Source organism: Phocoena phocoena, chromosome 13 (genome assembly GCF_963924675.1).
Source record: "Phocoena phocoena chromosome 13, mPhoPho1.1, whole genome shotgun sequence".
Lineage (NCBI taxonomy): Eukaryota > Metazoa > Chordata > Mammalia > Artiodactyla > Phocoenidae > Phocoena > Phocoena phocoena.
Window position 1 is genome coordinate 13,665,121 of NC_089231.1, and position 15,761 is coordinate 13,680,881.

The window sequence follows — 15,761 nt, forward strand, 5'->3', positions numbered from 1 at the left end:
TCATACAGTTGTAATTATCTGGGGCTATTATTACATGTAAGTTAAAAATTTACCATGGAGTAACCACGAATGGCAATGTAAAAGAGCAAAGTTTAGTTTCTCAGAAGATGAGCAAGTCTTTAGAGGAACTAGCTACTTTTAAGTCTTTTAGGAAATTGGTGTTCTCCTTTACCTTTTTTCTTTTTATAGCTTTAATGATATATATTTTATATATCATGAAACTCATCCGTTTCAAGTGTACATTCAGCGGTTTTTTTCCAGTATATTCAGTGTTGTGCAACCATCCCCAATCTAATTTTGGAACATCCTACAAAGAAAGCTTGGACTCATTTTCCATTTCACCTTGCTGCACCCCCATTCCAGGCCCAGGCTTCTCCTTTGCTTTTCTAATTTAGCTAGCTGACGACATATATTTCCTTGCCATAGAATAAAAATGAACATTAAATTTAGATGTATTATTTTAAAATGCTTTTAGAAGTAATTCTTTAAGAAATCTTATTTTAAATTACAGAATTTCCCTTTCAAATGCATTTAAAGCAGAAATTGTGAAAAATCAACTTCTTTAGCCTATTTTACTATATACATATATCAAATGACAAATATATTTACTTTGTAATTTGGTTTGAAAGATACAAGTTCCTCAACCAATCCATTAATGTGAACTACTATATAGAAAATCAGTTCATTATTTTATTTTTTTTTCCCAAAATGAACAGGCAAAAAAGTCTTTTAAAATACAAGCTTGTAAAAAGAGATTGTCACGGGCTTCCCTGGTGGCGCAGTGGTTGAGAGTCTGCCTGCCGATGCAGGGGACATGGGTTTGGGCCCGTGTCCGGGAGGATCCCACATGCCGCGGAGCGGCTGGGCCCGTGAGCCATGGCCGCTGAGCCTGCACGTCCGGAGCCTGTGCTCCGCAACGGGAGAGGCCACACCAGTGAGAGGCCCGCATACGGCAAAAAAAAAAAAAAAAAAAAAAAGAGAGATTATCACTACTTCGCAGAACATAGGAGAAAAAATTTTTTTCACTTTTTATCATCTCTGAAATTGGGATGCACCTTACAATGGGCAGCTTATCATAAATTAATTGGAATTCTTATTTCTTAAAGGTACATAATTGTTACACTCAATGGTATCTTAAATTTGAAAATACGGTATGTTGAATTTGGAAAATGCTATAATTGTGCCCTGAAGGTTAAGTGAGGTTGCGATTTTTCTTTTAAAAAACAAAAACAAATAACACTAATATCTATAGTCACTATACTTTCCACTTTTATACAACATAAAGTTTAATTTATTAGACAGTTTTAATTAACCTTTATGTCACTCCATTTAAAATAGTGGGTTATAAAGTCAACTGAGTGGGTCACAAAGAGCTTCTTTTTCTTTTTTATTGTTTACTTAGGTATATTCTTTAGTGCTTTAAAATATTTATAAAATCCTCTTTGATACTATCTTCTAACTTTTTGTAATAAAGGCAAGACTTGATTTGTAACACTTTTCTTTTAATTACATGTGTAATTATATACTGGCACATGATGTAAAATATCTTCCTTACTGACAGTGTAGACAATAAAGCTTGAAATACCTAATTTAAAACGTATTTAAAAGACAATAGAAGACTAGATATTATGCAGTCTTGAGAATGAGAAAGCTCTTTATCTACTGACATAGAAAGATACAAAAATATGTTACATGGAAAAAAAGCAAAGTGCAAAATAGTGCATAGAGTATGGTAGCATTTGCATAATTCATGGAGAGATCATATATTTGAGTTTCCTTATACATGCAGAAAATACCTCTGAAAGAATACAAAACAGCTCCAATAATAGTTGGAGACTTCCATACCCCAGTTTTGATAATGGACAGAATATCTAGACGAAAGATCAGTAAGGAAATAGAGGACTTCAAACAATGTAAAACAATTAGACCTAATAGACATATATAGACCACTATAGATGACAACAGCAGAATATATATTATTTTCAGGTGCACATGGAACATTCTCAAGGAGAGAACATATGTTAGGCTACAGACAATTCTTGGTAAGTTTTTAAAGATTAAAATCACACAAAGAACCTTCTCCAGCCACACTGGAAATTAAAAATCAATAACTGAAGGGAAACTGGAATATTCAGTAATATGTTGATGTTAAACAACACATTCTTAAACAACAAATGGGTCAAAGAAATCACTAAGGAAATTAAAATACTTTGAGACAAATGAAAAAGAGAAACAGAACATACCAAAATGTGTGAAATGTAGCATAAGCAGGACACAGAGGGAAATTTATAGTTGTAATTGTCTACATTAAAAAAGCAAGATCCCAAGTCAACAACCTTGCAACAAAGAGCAAACTAAACTAAGGGCCGGCTGAAAGAAGAAAATAATAAAGATTCGAGCAGAGATAAATGAAATATATACAAGGAAAACAAGAGAATCAGCAAAATCAGAAGTTGGTTCTTTGAAAAGATCAACACAATTGACAATCCTTTAGCTAGACTGACTAAGAGAAAAAGAGAGAAGATGCAAATAACTAGAATCAGAAATAAAGGAGAGGAGATTAGTAGCAACGTTACAAAAATTAAAAGGATTGTAAGTGAATACCATAAATGATGCTTCACCAACAAATTAGATAATCAAGAAATGAACTAATTCCTAGAATCACATAAATTACCAAAACTGAGTCAAGACAGATAGAAAATCACAATAGACCAACAACAAGCTAATAGATTGAACAAGTAATAAAAACCCTTCCCCAAAGAAACGTTCTAGGATCAGAACTGATGAATTCTAAAACACATTTAAAGAATTATTAGGGGGACCGGGCCTGAGGAGCAGGGGCGGGAGCTTCGAGACGGGCGGCACGAGAGGACTCTGGGAGGGCTCACGCCAAGGAGTACTCCCCAGAACTTCTGCCGCCAGGGTCCTTGTCCCCACGGAGAGCCACAGCCACCCCCCACCTCTGCAGGAGACCCTCCAACACTAGCAGCTGTGTGGATGAAAGGCTCTTGGTGCTCCAGCCAGGCGTCAGGGCTGTGCCTCTGAGGTGGGACAGCCAAGCTCAGGATACTGGTACACAAGAGACGTCCCAGCTCCACCTAATGACAAACGGCGAAAATCTCCGAAAGAGCTCCATCTCAACGCCAAGACCCAGCTTCACTCAACGACCAGCAAGCAACAGTGCTGGACATCCTATGCCAAACAACTAGCAAGACAGGAACACAACCGCACCCATTAGCAGAGAGGCTGCCTAAAATCATAATAAGTCCACAGACACCCCAAAACACACCACCAGACGTGGACCTTCCCACCAGAAAGACAAGATCCAGCCTCATCCACCAGAACACAGGCACTAGTCCCCTCCACCAAGAAGCCTACACAACGCACTGAACCAACCTTAGCCACTGGGGGCAGACATCAAAAACAATGGGAACTACGAACCTGCAGCCTGCGAAAAGGAGACCCCAAACACAGTAAGTTAAGCAAAATGAGAAGACAGAGAAACACACAGCAGATGCAAGAGTAAGGCAAAAACCCACCAGACCTAACAAATGAAGAGGAAATAGGCACTCAACCTGAAAGAGAATTCAGAATAATGATAGTAAAGATGATCCCAAATCTTGGAAATAGAATGGAAAAATTCAAGGAACATTTAACAAGGACCTAGAAGAACTAAAGAGCAAACAAACAGTGATGAACAACACAATAAATGAAATTAAAAATTCTTTAGAAGGGATCAATAGCAGAATAACTGAGGCAGAAGAATGGATAAGTGACATGGAAGATAAAGTAGTGGAAATAACTACTGAAGAGCAGAATAAAGAAAAAAGAATGAAAAGAATTGAGGACAGTGTCAGAGACCTCTGGGACAACATTAAACACACCAACATTCAAATCATAGGGGTCCCAGTAGAAGAGAAAAAGAAAGGGACTGAGAAAATATTTGAAGAGATTATAGTGGAAAACTTCCCTAATACGGGAAAGGAAATAGTTAATCAAGTCCAGGAAACAGAGAGTTCCATACAGGATAAATCCAAGGAGAAACACACCAAGACACATATTAATCAAACTATCAAAAATTAAATACAAAGAAAAGATATTAAAAGCAGCAAGGGAAAAACAACAAATAACACACAAGGGAATCCCCATAAGGTTAACTGCTGATCTTTAAGCAGAAACTCTGCAAGCCAGAAGGGAATGACAGGACATATTTAAAGTGATGAAGGAGAAAAACCTACAACCAACATTACTCTACCCAGCAAGGATCTCATTCAGATTTGACAGAGAAATTAAAACCTTTACAGACAAGCATAAGCTAAGAGAATTCAGCACCACCAAACCAGCCTTACAACAAATGCTAAAGGAACTTCTCTAGGCAGGAAAAACAAGAGAAGGAAAAGACCTACAATAACAAACCCAAAACAATTAAGAAAATGGTATTAGGAACATACATATCAATAATTACCTTAAATGTAAATGGATTAAATGCTTCAACCAAAATCCATAGACTGGCTGAAAGGATATAAAAACAAGACCCGTATATATGTTGTCTACAAGAGACCCACTTCAGACCTAGGGACACATTCAGACTGAAAGTGAGGGGATGGAAAAAGATATTCCATGCAAAAGGAAATCAAAAGAAGCTGGAGTAACAATTCTTATATCAGACAAAACAGACTTTTAAAATAAAGACTATTACAAGAGACAAAGAAGGACAGTACATAATGATCAAGGGATCGACCCAAGAAGAAGACATAACAATTGTAAATATTTATGCACCCAAACATAGGAGCACCTCAATATATAAGGCAAAGACTAACAGCCATAAAAGGGGAAATTGACAGTAACATAATCATAGTAGGGGACTTTAACACCCCACTTTCACCAATGAACAGATCATCCAAAATGAAAATAAATAAGGAAACATAAGCTTTAAATGATACATTAAACAAGATGGACTTAATTGATATATATAAGACATTCCACCCAAAAACAGAAGAATACACTTTTTTCTCAAGTGCTCATGGAACATTCTCCAGGATAGATCATATCTTGGGTCACAAATCAATCCTTGGTAAATTTAAGAAAATTGAAATTGTTATCAAGTATCTTTTGCGACCACAACGCTATGAGACTAGATATCAATTACAGGAAAATAACTGTTAAAAAATACAAACACATGGAGGCTAAACAATACACTACTTAATAATCAACAGATCACTGAAGAAATCAAAGAGGAAATCAAAAAATACCTAGAAACAAATGACAATGAAAACACAGTGACCCAAAACCTATGGGATGCAGCAAAGGCAGTTCTAAGCGGGAAGTTTATAGCAATACAATCCTACCTTAAGAAACAAGAAACATCTTAAATAAACAACCTAACCTTACACTGAAAGCAATTAGAAAAAGAAGAACAAAAAACCCCCAAAGTTAGCAGAAGGAAAGAAATCATAAAGATCAGATCAGAAATAAATGTAAAAATAATGAAGGAAACCATAGCAAAGATCAATAAAACTAAAAGCTGGTTCTTTGGGAAGATAAACAAAATTCATAAACCATTAGTCAGACTCATCAAGAAAAAAAGGGAAACTACTCAAATCAATAGAATTAGAAATGAAAAAGGAGAAGGAACAACTGACACTGCAGAAATACAAAGGATCATGAGCGATTGATTACTACAAGCAACTATATGCCAATAAAATGGACAACCTAGAAGAAAAGAACAAATTCTTAGAAATGTACAACCTTCCGAGACTGAACCAGGAAGACATAGAAAATATGAACAGACCAATCAGAAGCACTGAAATTGAAACTGTGATTAAAAATCTTCCAACAAACAAAAGCCCAGGACCAGATGACTTCACAGGCGAATTCTATCAAACATTTAGAGAAGAGGTAACACCTATCCTTCTCAAACTCTTCCAAAATATAGCAGATGGAGGAACACTCCCAAATTCATTCTACTAGGCCACCATCACCCTGATACCAACACCAGACAAAGATGTCCCAAAGAAAGAAAACTACAGGCCAATATCACTGATGAATACAGATGCAAAAATTCTCAACAAAATACTAGCAAACAGAATCCAGCAGCACATTAAAAGGATCATACACCATGATCAAGTGGGGTTTATCCCAGATATGCAAGGATTCTTCAATATATGCAAATCAATCAATGTGATACACCATATTAACAAATTGAAGGAGAAAAACCATCTCAATAGATGCAGAGAAATCTTTTGACAAAATTCAACACCCATTTATGATAAAAACTCTCCAGAAAGTAAGCACAGAGAGAACTTACCCGAACATAATAAAGGCCATATATGACAAACCCACAGCCAACATCATCCTCAATGGTAAACTGAAACCCTTTCCAATAAGATCAGGAACAAGACAAGGTTGCCCACTCTCACCACTATTATTCAACATAGTTTTGGAAGTTTTAGCCACAGCAATCAGAGAAGAAAAGGAAATAAAAGGAATCCAAGTTGGAAAAGAAGAAGTAAAGCTGTCACTGTTTGCAGATGACATGATACTATACATAGAGAATCCTAAAGATGCTACCAGAAAACTACTAGAACTAATCAATGAATTTGGTAAAGTAGTAGGATACAAAATTAATGCACAGAAATCTCTAGCATTCCCATAAGCTAATGACGAAAAATCTGAAAGTGAAATTAAGAAAACACTCCCATTTACCACTGCAGTAAAAAGAATAAAGTGTCTAGGAATAAACCTACCTAAGGAGACAAAAGACCTGTATGCAGAAAATTATAAGACACTGATGAAAGAAATTAAAGATGATACAAATAGATGGAGACATATACCATGTTCTTGGATTGGAAGAATCAACATTGTGAAAATGGCTCTACTACCCAAAGCAATCTACAGATTCAATGCAATCCCTATCAGACTACCAGTGGCATTTTTCACAGAACTAGAACAAAAAATTTCACAATTTGTATGGAAACACAAAGATCCCGAATAGCCAAAGCAACCTTGAGAAAGAAAAACGGAGCTGGAGGAATCAGGCTTCCTGACTTCAGACTATACTACAAAGCTACAGTAATCAAGAAAGTATGGTACTGGCACAAAAACAGAAATATAGATCAATGGAACAGGATAGAAAGCCCAGAGATAAACCCATGTACCTATGGGCACCTTATCTTTGATAAAGGAGGCAAGAATATACAGTGGAGAAAAGACAGCCTCTTCAATAAGTGGTGCTGGGAAAACTGGACAGGTACATGTAAAAGTATGAAATTAGAACACTCCCTAACACCATACACAAAAATAAACTCAAAATGGATTAAAGACCTAAATGTAAGGCCAGACACTGTCAAACTCTTAGAGGAAAACATAGGCAGAACACTCAATGACATCAATCACAGAAAGATCCTTTTTGACTCACCTCCTAGAGTAATGGAAATAAAAACAAAAAGAAACAAATGGGACCTAATGAAACTTAAAAGCTTTTGCACAGCAAAGGAAACCATAAACAAGATGAAAAGATAACCCTCAGAATGGGAGAAAATATCTGCAAATGAAGCAACTGACAAAGGATTCATCTCCAAAATTTACAAACAGCTCATGCAGCTCAATATCAAAAAAACAAACAACCCAATCCAAAAATGGGCAGAAGACCTAAATAGACATTTCTCCAAAGAAGATATACAGATTGCCAACAAACACATGAAAGAATGCTCAACATCATTAATCATTAGACAAATGCAAATCAAAACTACAATGAGATATCATCTCACATCAGTCAGAATGGCCATCATCAAAAAATCTAGAAACAATAAATGCTGGAGAGGGTGTGGAGAAAAGGGCACCCTCTTGCACTGTTGGTGGGAATGTAAATTGATACAGCCACTATGGAGAACAGTACGGAGGTTCCTTAAAAAACTAAAAATAGAACTACCATACGACCCAGCAATCCCACTACTGGGCATATACCCTGAGAATACCATAATTCATAAAGATTCATGTACCAAAATATTCATTGCAGCTCTATTTACAATAGCCAGGATATGGAAGCAACCTAAGTGTATATCAACAGATGAATGGATAAAGAAGATGTGGCACATATATACAATGGAATATTACTCAGCCATAAAAAGAAACGAAATTGAGTTATTTGTAGTGAGGTGGATGGACCTAGAGTCTGTCGTACAGAGTGAAGTAAGTCAGAAAGAGAAAAGCAAATACCGTATGCTAACACATATATATGGAATCTACGGAAAAAAAAAAAAAAGGTCACGAAGAACCTAGGGGCAAGGCGGGAATAAAGACACAGACCTACTAGAGAATGGACTTGAGGATATGGGGAGGGGGCAGGGTAAGCTGTGACAAAGTGAGAGAGTGGCATGGACATATATACACTACCAAACGTAAAATAGATAGCTAGTGGGAAGCAGCCACATAGCACAGGGAGATCAGCTCGGTACTTTGTGACCACCTAAAGGGGTGTGATAGGGAGGGTGGGAGGGAGGGAGGGAGGGAGAAGCAAGAGGGAAGAGATATGGGGACATATGTATAGGTATAACTGGTTCACTTTGTTATAAAGCAGAAACTGACACACCATTGTAAAGCAATTATACTCCAATAAAGATGTTAAAAAAAAAAAAACTGTACTGGCAGTCCTAACCAAAGTAATTAAGTAACAGGAAGAAATAAAAGCTATCCAAATTGGAACGAAAGAAGCAAAATATCTCTGTTTGCAGATAACATGATTCTATATAAGTCTCATAGAATCCACAAAATACTACTAGAGCTAATAAACAAATTTAGCAAAGTTTCAAGTTACAAGATCAACATACAAATGTCAGTTCTGTTTCTATATACCAGCAATGAACAACCTGAAAAGAAATTAAGGAAACAATTTCATTTACAACAGCATCCATGAGAATAAAATAATGAGAAATAAATTTTAACATGGAAGTGAAAAACTACAAAACATTGCTGAAAGACATAAATAACTGTAAAGAATCTCAAGTTCATAAATGGCAAGACTTAATGTTGTTTGAATGTCAATATTCCCCAAAGTGATCTACAGATTCAGTGCAATCCCTTTCAAAATTCAAATGACCTTTATGGCAGAAATCAAAACTGAGCATCAAATTCATATGGAACTGAAAGGGGCCCTAAATGGCTAAACGATATTGAAAAAGAAAACAAAGCTGGAGGACTCATTCTTCCCAATTTCAAAACTTACTATAAAGCTACAGTAATTAAAATAGAGTGGAACGGGCATAAAGATAAACACAAAGACCAATGGTACAGAACTGAAAGTATAGAAATGAATGCAAACATCGACATTGAACTGATATGTGGCAAAGGTGCCGTGACCATTCATTAGGGAAACAACTTTCTGTTCAACAAATGGTGCTGGGATATCTGGATAACTAAATGAAAAGAATAAAGTTTTGGACTCCTGCCTCACTCCATATATTAAAAAAAAAAAAAACTCCAAATGGATCAATGACCTAAATATAAGAGCTAAAGGTATAACACTATTAGAAGAAAACACAGGAATAAATCTTTCTGACTTCAGATTTGGTAATGGATTCTCAGATTGATACCAAAAACTCAAGCAACAAAAGAAAAAATAGATCAATTTCATAAAAATGAAAAACATTTGTTCATCTAAGGACATTATCAACAATGTGAAAAGAAAACCTATAGGATGGGAGAAAATATTTGCAAATCATGTATGAGGTAAGGGTTTAATATCCAGAATTGTAAGAACTCTTACAATTTAAAGGCAAACAATCCACTTAAAAAATGGGCAAAGAACTTGAAAGAATACACTAGAAGCTAATAAAATTTATTGCATGTAGGATGGTGGCTCAGGGACAAGGGAAGACAAGTTTTTGTTGTACATCTTTTTACATTTAAAAGATGTTAAACCATGTGACTGTATTATTTATTCAAACCTTAAAACCTGTTTTTAATGTTTTATTTTTTTATTACCTAGGATATTGCTATGATCAATCAGTTTACTAAAGTACATTTTAATTGTATTTACATATCAATAAAAAGGTTTATACTGATAAGAGAACACATAAAACAAGAAAGAAGAAAAAATAAAAATATTAATCCTTCAATCACGAGACCTTTTTAAAAATATATATATAAGGAACTAGGGTAAAATATTAAATACATGTAATCCAATATCAAAGGATAAAATGAAATAAAAGTTTTGACCTTTTATGCCCTGGGATTAGTTTCAAAGAAAGGCAAGGTATACTTCATTATTTACCAATTTAGTTTTGAGGGAATACAATTTTGGTATATAATAAATGGTAAATCTTCTGGTAAAACAGAATAAAGTACAAATAATTAAGTAAACAAAGATAAATGCTCAATTCTTCATGAAATTATAAGTATATAAATATTTTTAAATATAAAAACCTTAAAATCAGCCAAAAAGTAAACATCATACCACAAATAAATGTGTATATATAAATATGTTTACAGATATATTTATATATATATATAACTGATTACTGATGATGCAAATTTATAAATACTTCATGCAGTACAATCAGATTTTAGTGGTAGTTTTTTATGGTTAAAAAAGGGAAAATTCAAATAAAAAAGCTTAAACTACATCTCATAACAATTAGGTTTCTGTGATATTTTAAAGATTATATTAAGGAAACATAGTAAAAGGGATGCAAACATTAATGCACTGCAATGGATTATGTTACAAGCTGAAAAAGGAAAAGAAGCTCAAACACCATTCTGCCAGGCAGAACTGCAAAACAATCTGAAATTGGACACTGATCCTTCAAGACATAGAAAAATTTCTATACTTATTAATGTCTCAGAGCTATTTTTAAATATTAGGTAAAATAAAACCATCAGCAAGAAAACAGTCATGTTTATCTTTTTTAAATTAAACATACCTATAGGTATAAAAAATTTTTAAGCTCTACACATACATTTTCTTGAGGATCAGTACAAATTTCTTGTGCTAAACAGATAATTAAGGATAAGCTCTACATGGGTTTTGCCAATGCATTGTGTACCTATCATACTGTAGGTCCCGTGAATTATGATTAAAACCGGTGGTAAATATTAAGAGGATAACAAAAGAAACTTTTATGACACATTCTAAAATATTCTTAACCCATTAAAAGAAAATTTCTGAACTGAAAATTGATTTCATAAATTGAATAATTCAAATAATTAAGTTTGTTTGCAAATAAATAATTCACTGTCATTTAAATGAGATTACAGATAACTTTTTATTAATCTTTTATTGGCTAAATATAACTCTAAAAATAACTTTCTACAGTATTTATGGCTTATAACATAGGCAATGTGTACTAAAATAAATTTGCTACTCTATTTTGGACATTTAAAGCATCTGTCAATAACAGGTGAGCTACAAGAAAAACAAGAAAGGTACTTTCGAAAGTTATTGTAGACAATATTATAACTATCCTATCATCCTAAGACAAGTGTAATTACTGCCAAACAAATACAATAAAACTAACATTAATAATAGGTAACTACGTTTAAGAAAAGTTACATTATTAGTCCCTGTGAATGTTCAATACAAAGCATGTCTATTTCTGAAGACAAATCACGCATATCATATCAAGAGCAGAGATAAAATAAATTAGTTAACTGGTAATGTAAAAAACAGACAGTGTTCATGGCACATAAATGGACCTACAGTAATAGTTAGTGCTGCAAAAGCTAATGATGCTTTAAGCAAAATTGGAAAACATGAATACCATGCAGTTTTACTGAACTCACCTGACAGAGGTGTAAAACCATTCTCTAGGAGCAGAGATGCATGCACAAAAGTAAGAATATGATTGCAAGTAATAGACTTTAACAAAATAAAAATATAACACTAAACTTCAAAATGACAAAAAATGGACACATGATGAGATCTGGGGAATGAAAATACTTTTATGTGTCTCACCTCTCTCTTTGCCAACAGCACATTAGGAACAATGTGTGGCAGGCAGCGCCCCAGCATTAACATAACACTTTTCTCACTGTCTGCAATCCGAGACACCTAGAAAACCAAAGAATTAATAAATGATGACACTGGAGAACTTCTGTGCATGATGGTATTGTACTTAAAGTTTATGTTTTGGACCCTGTCACCTCTGTTCCAAACACACATCCAAAATTACAATTTATGATGATGATGATAAAAACAACAATAAGAACAACTGTAATCCCTAACGGGATAAACATTTTTATAGACCAGAAATGGATTTAAAACACTGTTAAGAAGCAAGGGTGAAGACAGGGAGGCTTACAAGGCTTCAGTTCTGGGAACAAACAGGGATAACACAGGACTGGGGCAGCTTCAATGGTTTTTAATTTTGTTCTTGGGGAAAAGGTGCCCACAAAGCTACAGGCTTTGCCTAAGGTGAGAGTAGTTTGTATAATGAAGCTGCATGCAAGGGAAGTCCAAGGGGGCTGACCCAGTCTTACAATGGGGATTGCCAGATTGCATCCAAACCATCCTCTAGCTCTTTCATATTCTTAATGACATTGTGGGACAGAAGCCCAAAATAGGTGAAGTGGAATCAACCATAAAACAGCTAGAAAGGGAGGAGTGAGTATAAAGATAGGAGAAAAAAAGAAAAAAACCCTCTGAAGATAAGCCTGCAACAACAATTACAAAGGACTTGAGGAAAACAAATCTGAGAGCTAATAAACTCTGAAATCAAAGACAATCAATCCGAACCTAGGGGGAGGACAGAAATAAAGACACAGACGTAGAGAATGGACTTGAGGACACAGGGAGGGGGAAGGGTAAGCTGGGACGAAGTGGGAGAGTGGCACGGATATATATACACTATCAAATGTAAAATAGATAGCTAGTGGGAAGCAGCTGCATAGCACAGGGAGATCAGCTCCGTGCTTTGTGACCACCTAGAGGGGTGGGATAGGGAGGGTGGGAGGGAGACGCAACAGGGAGGAGATACGGGGATATATATGTATAGCTGATTCACTTTGTTATAAAGCAGAAACTAACACACCATTGTAAAGCAATTATACTCCGATAAAGATGTTAAAAAAAAAAAAAGAAAATTACAGACAACCAAAAAAAAAAAAAATCCAGATGCCCAGCTTCTCTTGAAAAAGACTGTTATCAGCTATACCTTGCACAGAGAATCAGCCTAAATGGTAAGTGGGGCTGACATCCAACAGGCACTCATCTGCCACGCCAGGTATTTATCCATCAAAAGTAAGGAGTATCATTTTAATTTGCACAAAGGTGATATATAGTCTAGCAATGGCACTATCCTTGGGCCCTCACACACACACAGAAGCAATCACCTGGAAGATTTAGGCAAAGGATGTAAGTTCGAATTTACTGCAGTACCCACCACTCCTTATTATTACCCTCTTGCTTCATCATATTATGAGACCTGCCTGGTTTCTTTGTAGACATTTGAGTTTACAGCTTTTGGTCAGCATCAAAAGGAAATAATACTTTTGATTTATTCAACTAAATAACCTAAGTTTAGATTCACTTTGCAGAGGTAGGTTGTTCAGCTCCTTATACCAATGCAAATACTTAGCAATTAGGCTTTACAATCATATAGACCTGGGTAGCTGTCTAACACTGGGAAAGTTATGGGACTTGTCTAAAATTTCCTTATCTGGAAAATTAGACTAATATTACCTACTTTGTAAGTTTGCAAAATAAAATGCAGATTAAATGAGATGACATGTAACATAATGCTTAGTGTGTGTTAGGTATTTTTTAATGTAATTTCATGTTAACTGCTGAAATAATACCCTCACCCTGACCCTGAAGCAGGACCTTATCAGTTATTTCTGGAATCACAAATATTTGTTCAAACTTATTAGACTATAAAGCATAAAGCATGAAGGTGGGGGGGGAAAGACAATCCAAATGAAATTAAAAGTAGAGTAATCTAAAAATAACTGAAATTATAAACAATATGTACACTTGATTTGGTTGTCTGAATTATACCATAGAGAGGCATATAACCATATGTCGGTAGACAACAAATTAAAACTAGACTGTAAAAGGCCACTTTAATACTAAACAAAGCTTTAACCTAAAGACAAAAATAATCAACTACTTTCCTTAAAAGTTTAAAATTTTAGGAACTATTTCTTAGAGCATTATTTTAAATACTAGATTTGTACTTGAAATAGAGTCTTATCACAATTATTTTTGGTTAAGATGCTAAAAAGAAAAACTGAATGTTTTAAGAAAGTTTGAAAGAATCTGGTATAATTTACCTCTGATCCTAAACGACTATCTGCTGACATTCGACAGAAAGAGAGTAGTGCTTGATGGAAAGCAGGAGACAACTTCCTAGAAGAAAATATTGAATGAAAATTGGACAATACCAAATAGTTACCACTGGCATTTAAGGAGAAAGTAAGTTGCAGGTTATAATTCCCATCCTTGCATAAACCCTAACCCACAAATGTTAACTGAATATCTCAGCCACAAAAGACTTAAAGGTCACTTCAGTGGAAAATTATACTGGGGAAAAGAAATCAGCAATAGATGCTGATCTTAAAAGAGCTTGACGTTATGGGAATGAATGACTTGTAAATGTTAATTAAACCTGAAGTGGTATGGCAGGTCAATGACAACAGAAAGTGTTTGTAAAACTTGAAATGAGGATTTTTTTTTCTTCCCTAATTCTCTATGATCCCAGAAAGGTAAACAGTGGAGACAAAGGTTGACCTGGTATGTTGCTGAGAAGTTTTACAAACCTATATAATGATAATGATAATCCTTAATGTTAGAAACCCACGTAAAAGAATTAAAAATTAAAGATAAATGAAGGAGAGGCTTGTTCAACATTCATGGTATATCTCAAAGGAAGTATTTTTGTAATTGAAAATATTAGCCTATTTATGTTTAATAAAAAAGGTTAAAACATTTATATTTTTAAAACAACACTGGTCTCTAAATAATAGTATTCATAATATTGTAACTATGAGTTGTACTTTATGTGCTCTATCTACAAAGAAAAGGGCTAACACCAAAATTACATAATAGAGGTTATTTAGTATACACCACAAAGTGGCCCCCAGTAACATCTCATTGTGGAGTTACTGTGCCAAAGCTTAAGCCTATTTGCTCGTTATGTTTCCCCTCCCATATTCTTTCAATGGAGAGAGCTATAATGCATCCAACTGCCTATGCCAGAAAGCCTTTATCCTTCCCTTTCTTTTAATCTCCTAATCCAATCAATCTTTTACTTTCTAACTATCTTGTAAATCTATCCACTTCTTTCTAATACAGGAAATTCAATCATTTCTTACTTTGATTCTTCCAATAGATATCCTACTAGTCTCCTTTCTTCCAGTCTTGCTACCCTCCAATTACCTCTACCCTAGAGGACTCTTTCTAAAACTTAGATGCCATCACGTCCCAACTCTCTAAAATGAGTTAACACGGCTTATATGACTTAGTCTTTGCTTAATTCTCCAACTTCATCTGTCATTCTTCTCACTTGCATTCTTTGCTTCAACCTTAATAAATTCTTCTTAGCTCGCAAAGTGCACAGTGTTCTCCCTGCACATGCTATTCTCTCTTAGTGGGAAGACCTCGTCTTATTTCTTTGTCTGGTTAACTACTACTTAGTCATCAGGTCTAAAGTTAGATAATACTTCTTCCCTGAAATCTTTCCTGCTCTGATGCCTAGGTTAGGTGCCCTGATTGTGTGTTCCCAAAGCAAGGTGAACTTCTCTTATATTACTACTCTTCGTACTTATAA

At 34.9% G+C, this 15,761-nt stretch overlaps 1 protein-coding gene across 5 annotated transcripts in view; it reads right to left on the reverse strand.

The window, feature by feature from the left end:
• The window catches only part of RELCH (RAB11 binding and LisH domain, coiled-coil and HEAT repeat containing), a 118,723-nt gene that overhangs the window by 61,731 nt on the left and 41,231 nt on the right, over window positions 1-15,761 (reverse strand). For 4 of the 5 annotated variants that reach the window (XM_065889661.1, XM_065889660.1, XM_065889659.1 and 1 more), the window contains 2 exons: window positions 14,266-14,341; window positions 11,951-12,046 (listed from right to left, as the gene is read on the reverse strand). In XM_065889661.1, the coding sequence (XP_065745733.1) occupies window positions 11,951-12,046; window positions 14,266-14,341 (172 nt within the window). Of the gene's footprint in view, window positions 1-11,778; window positions 11,803-11,950; window positions 12,047-14,265; window positions 14,342-15,761 lie in introns of all 5 variants that reach the window. The other variant, XM_065889657.1, reaches the window with a different exon arrangement.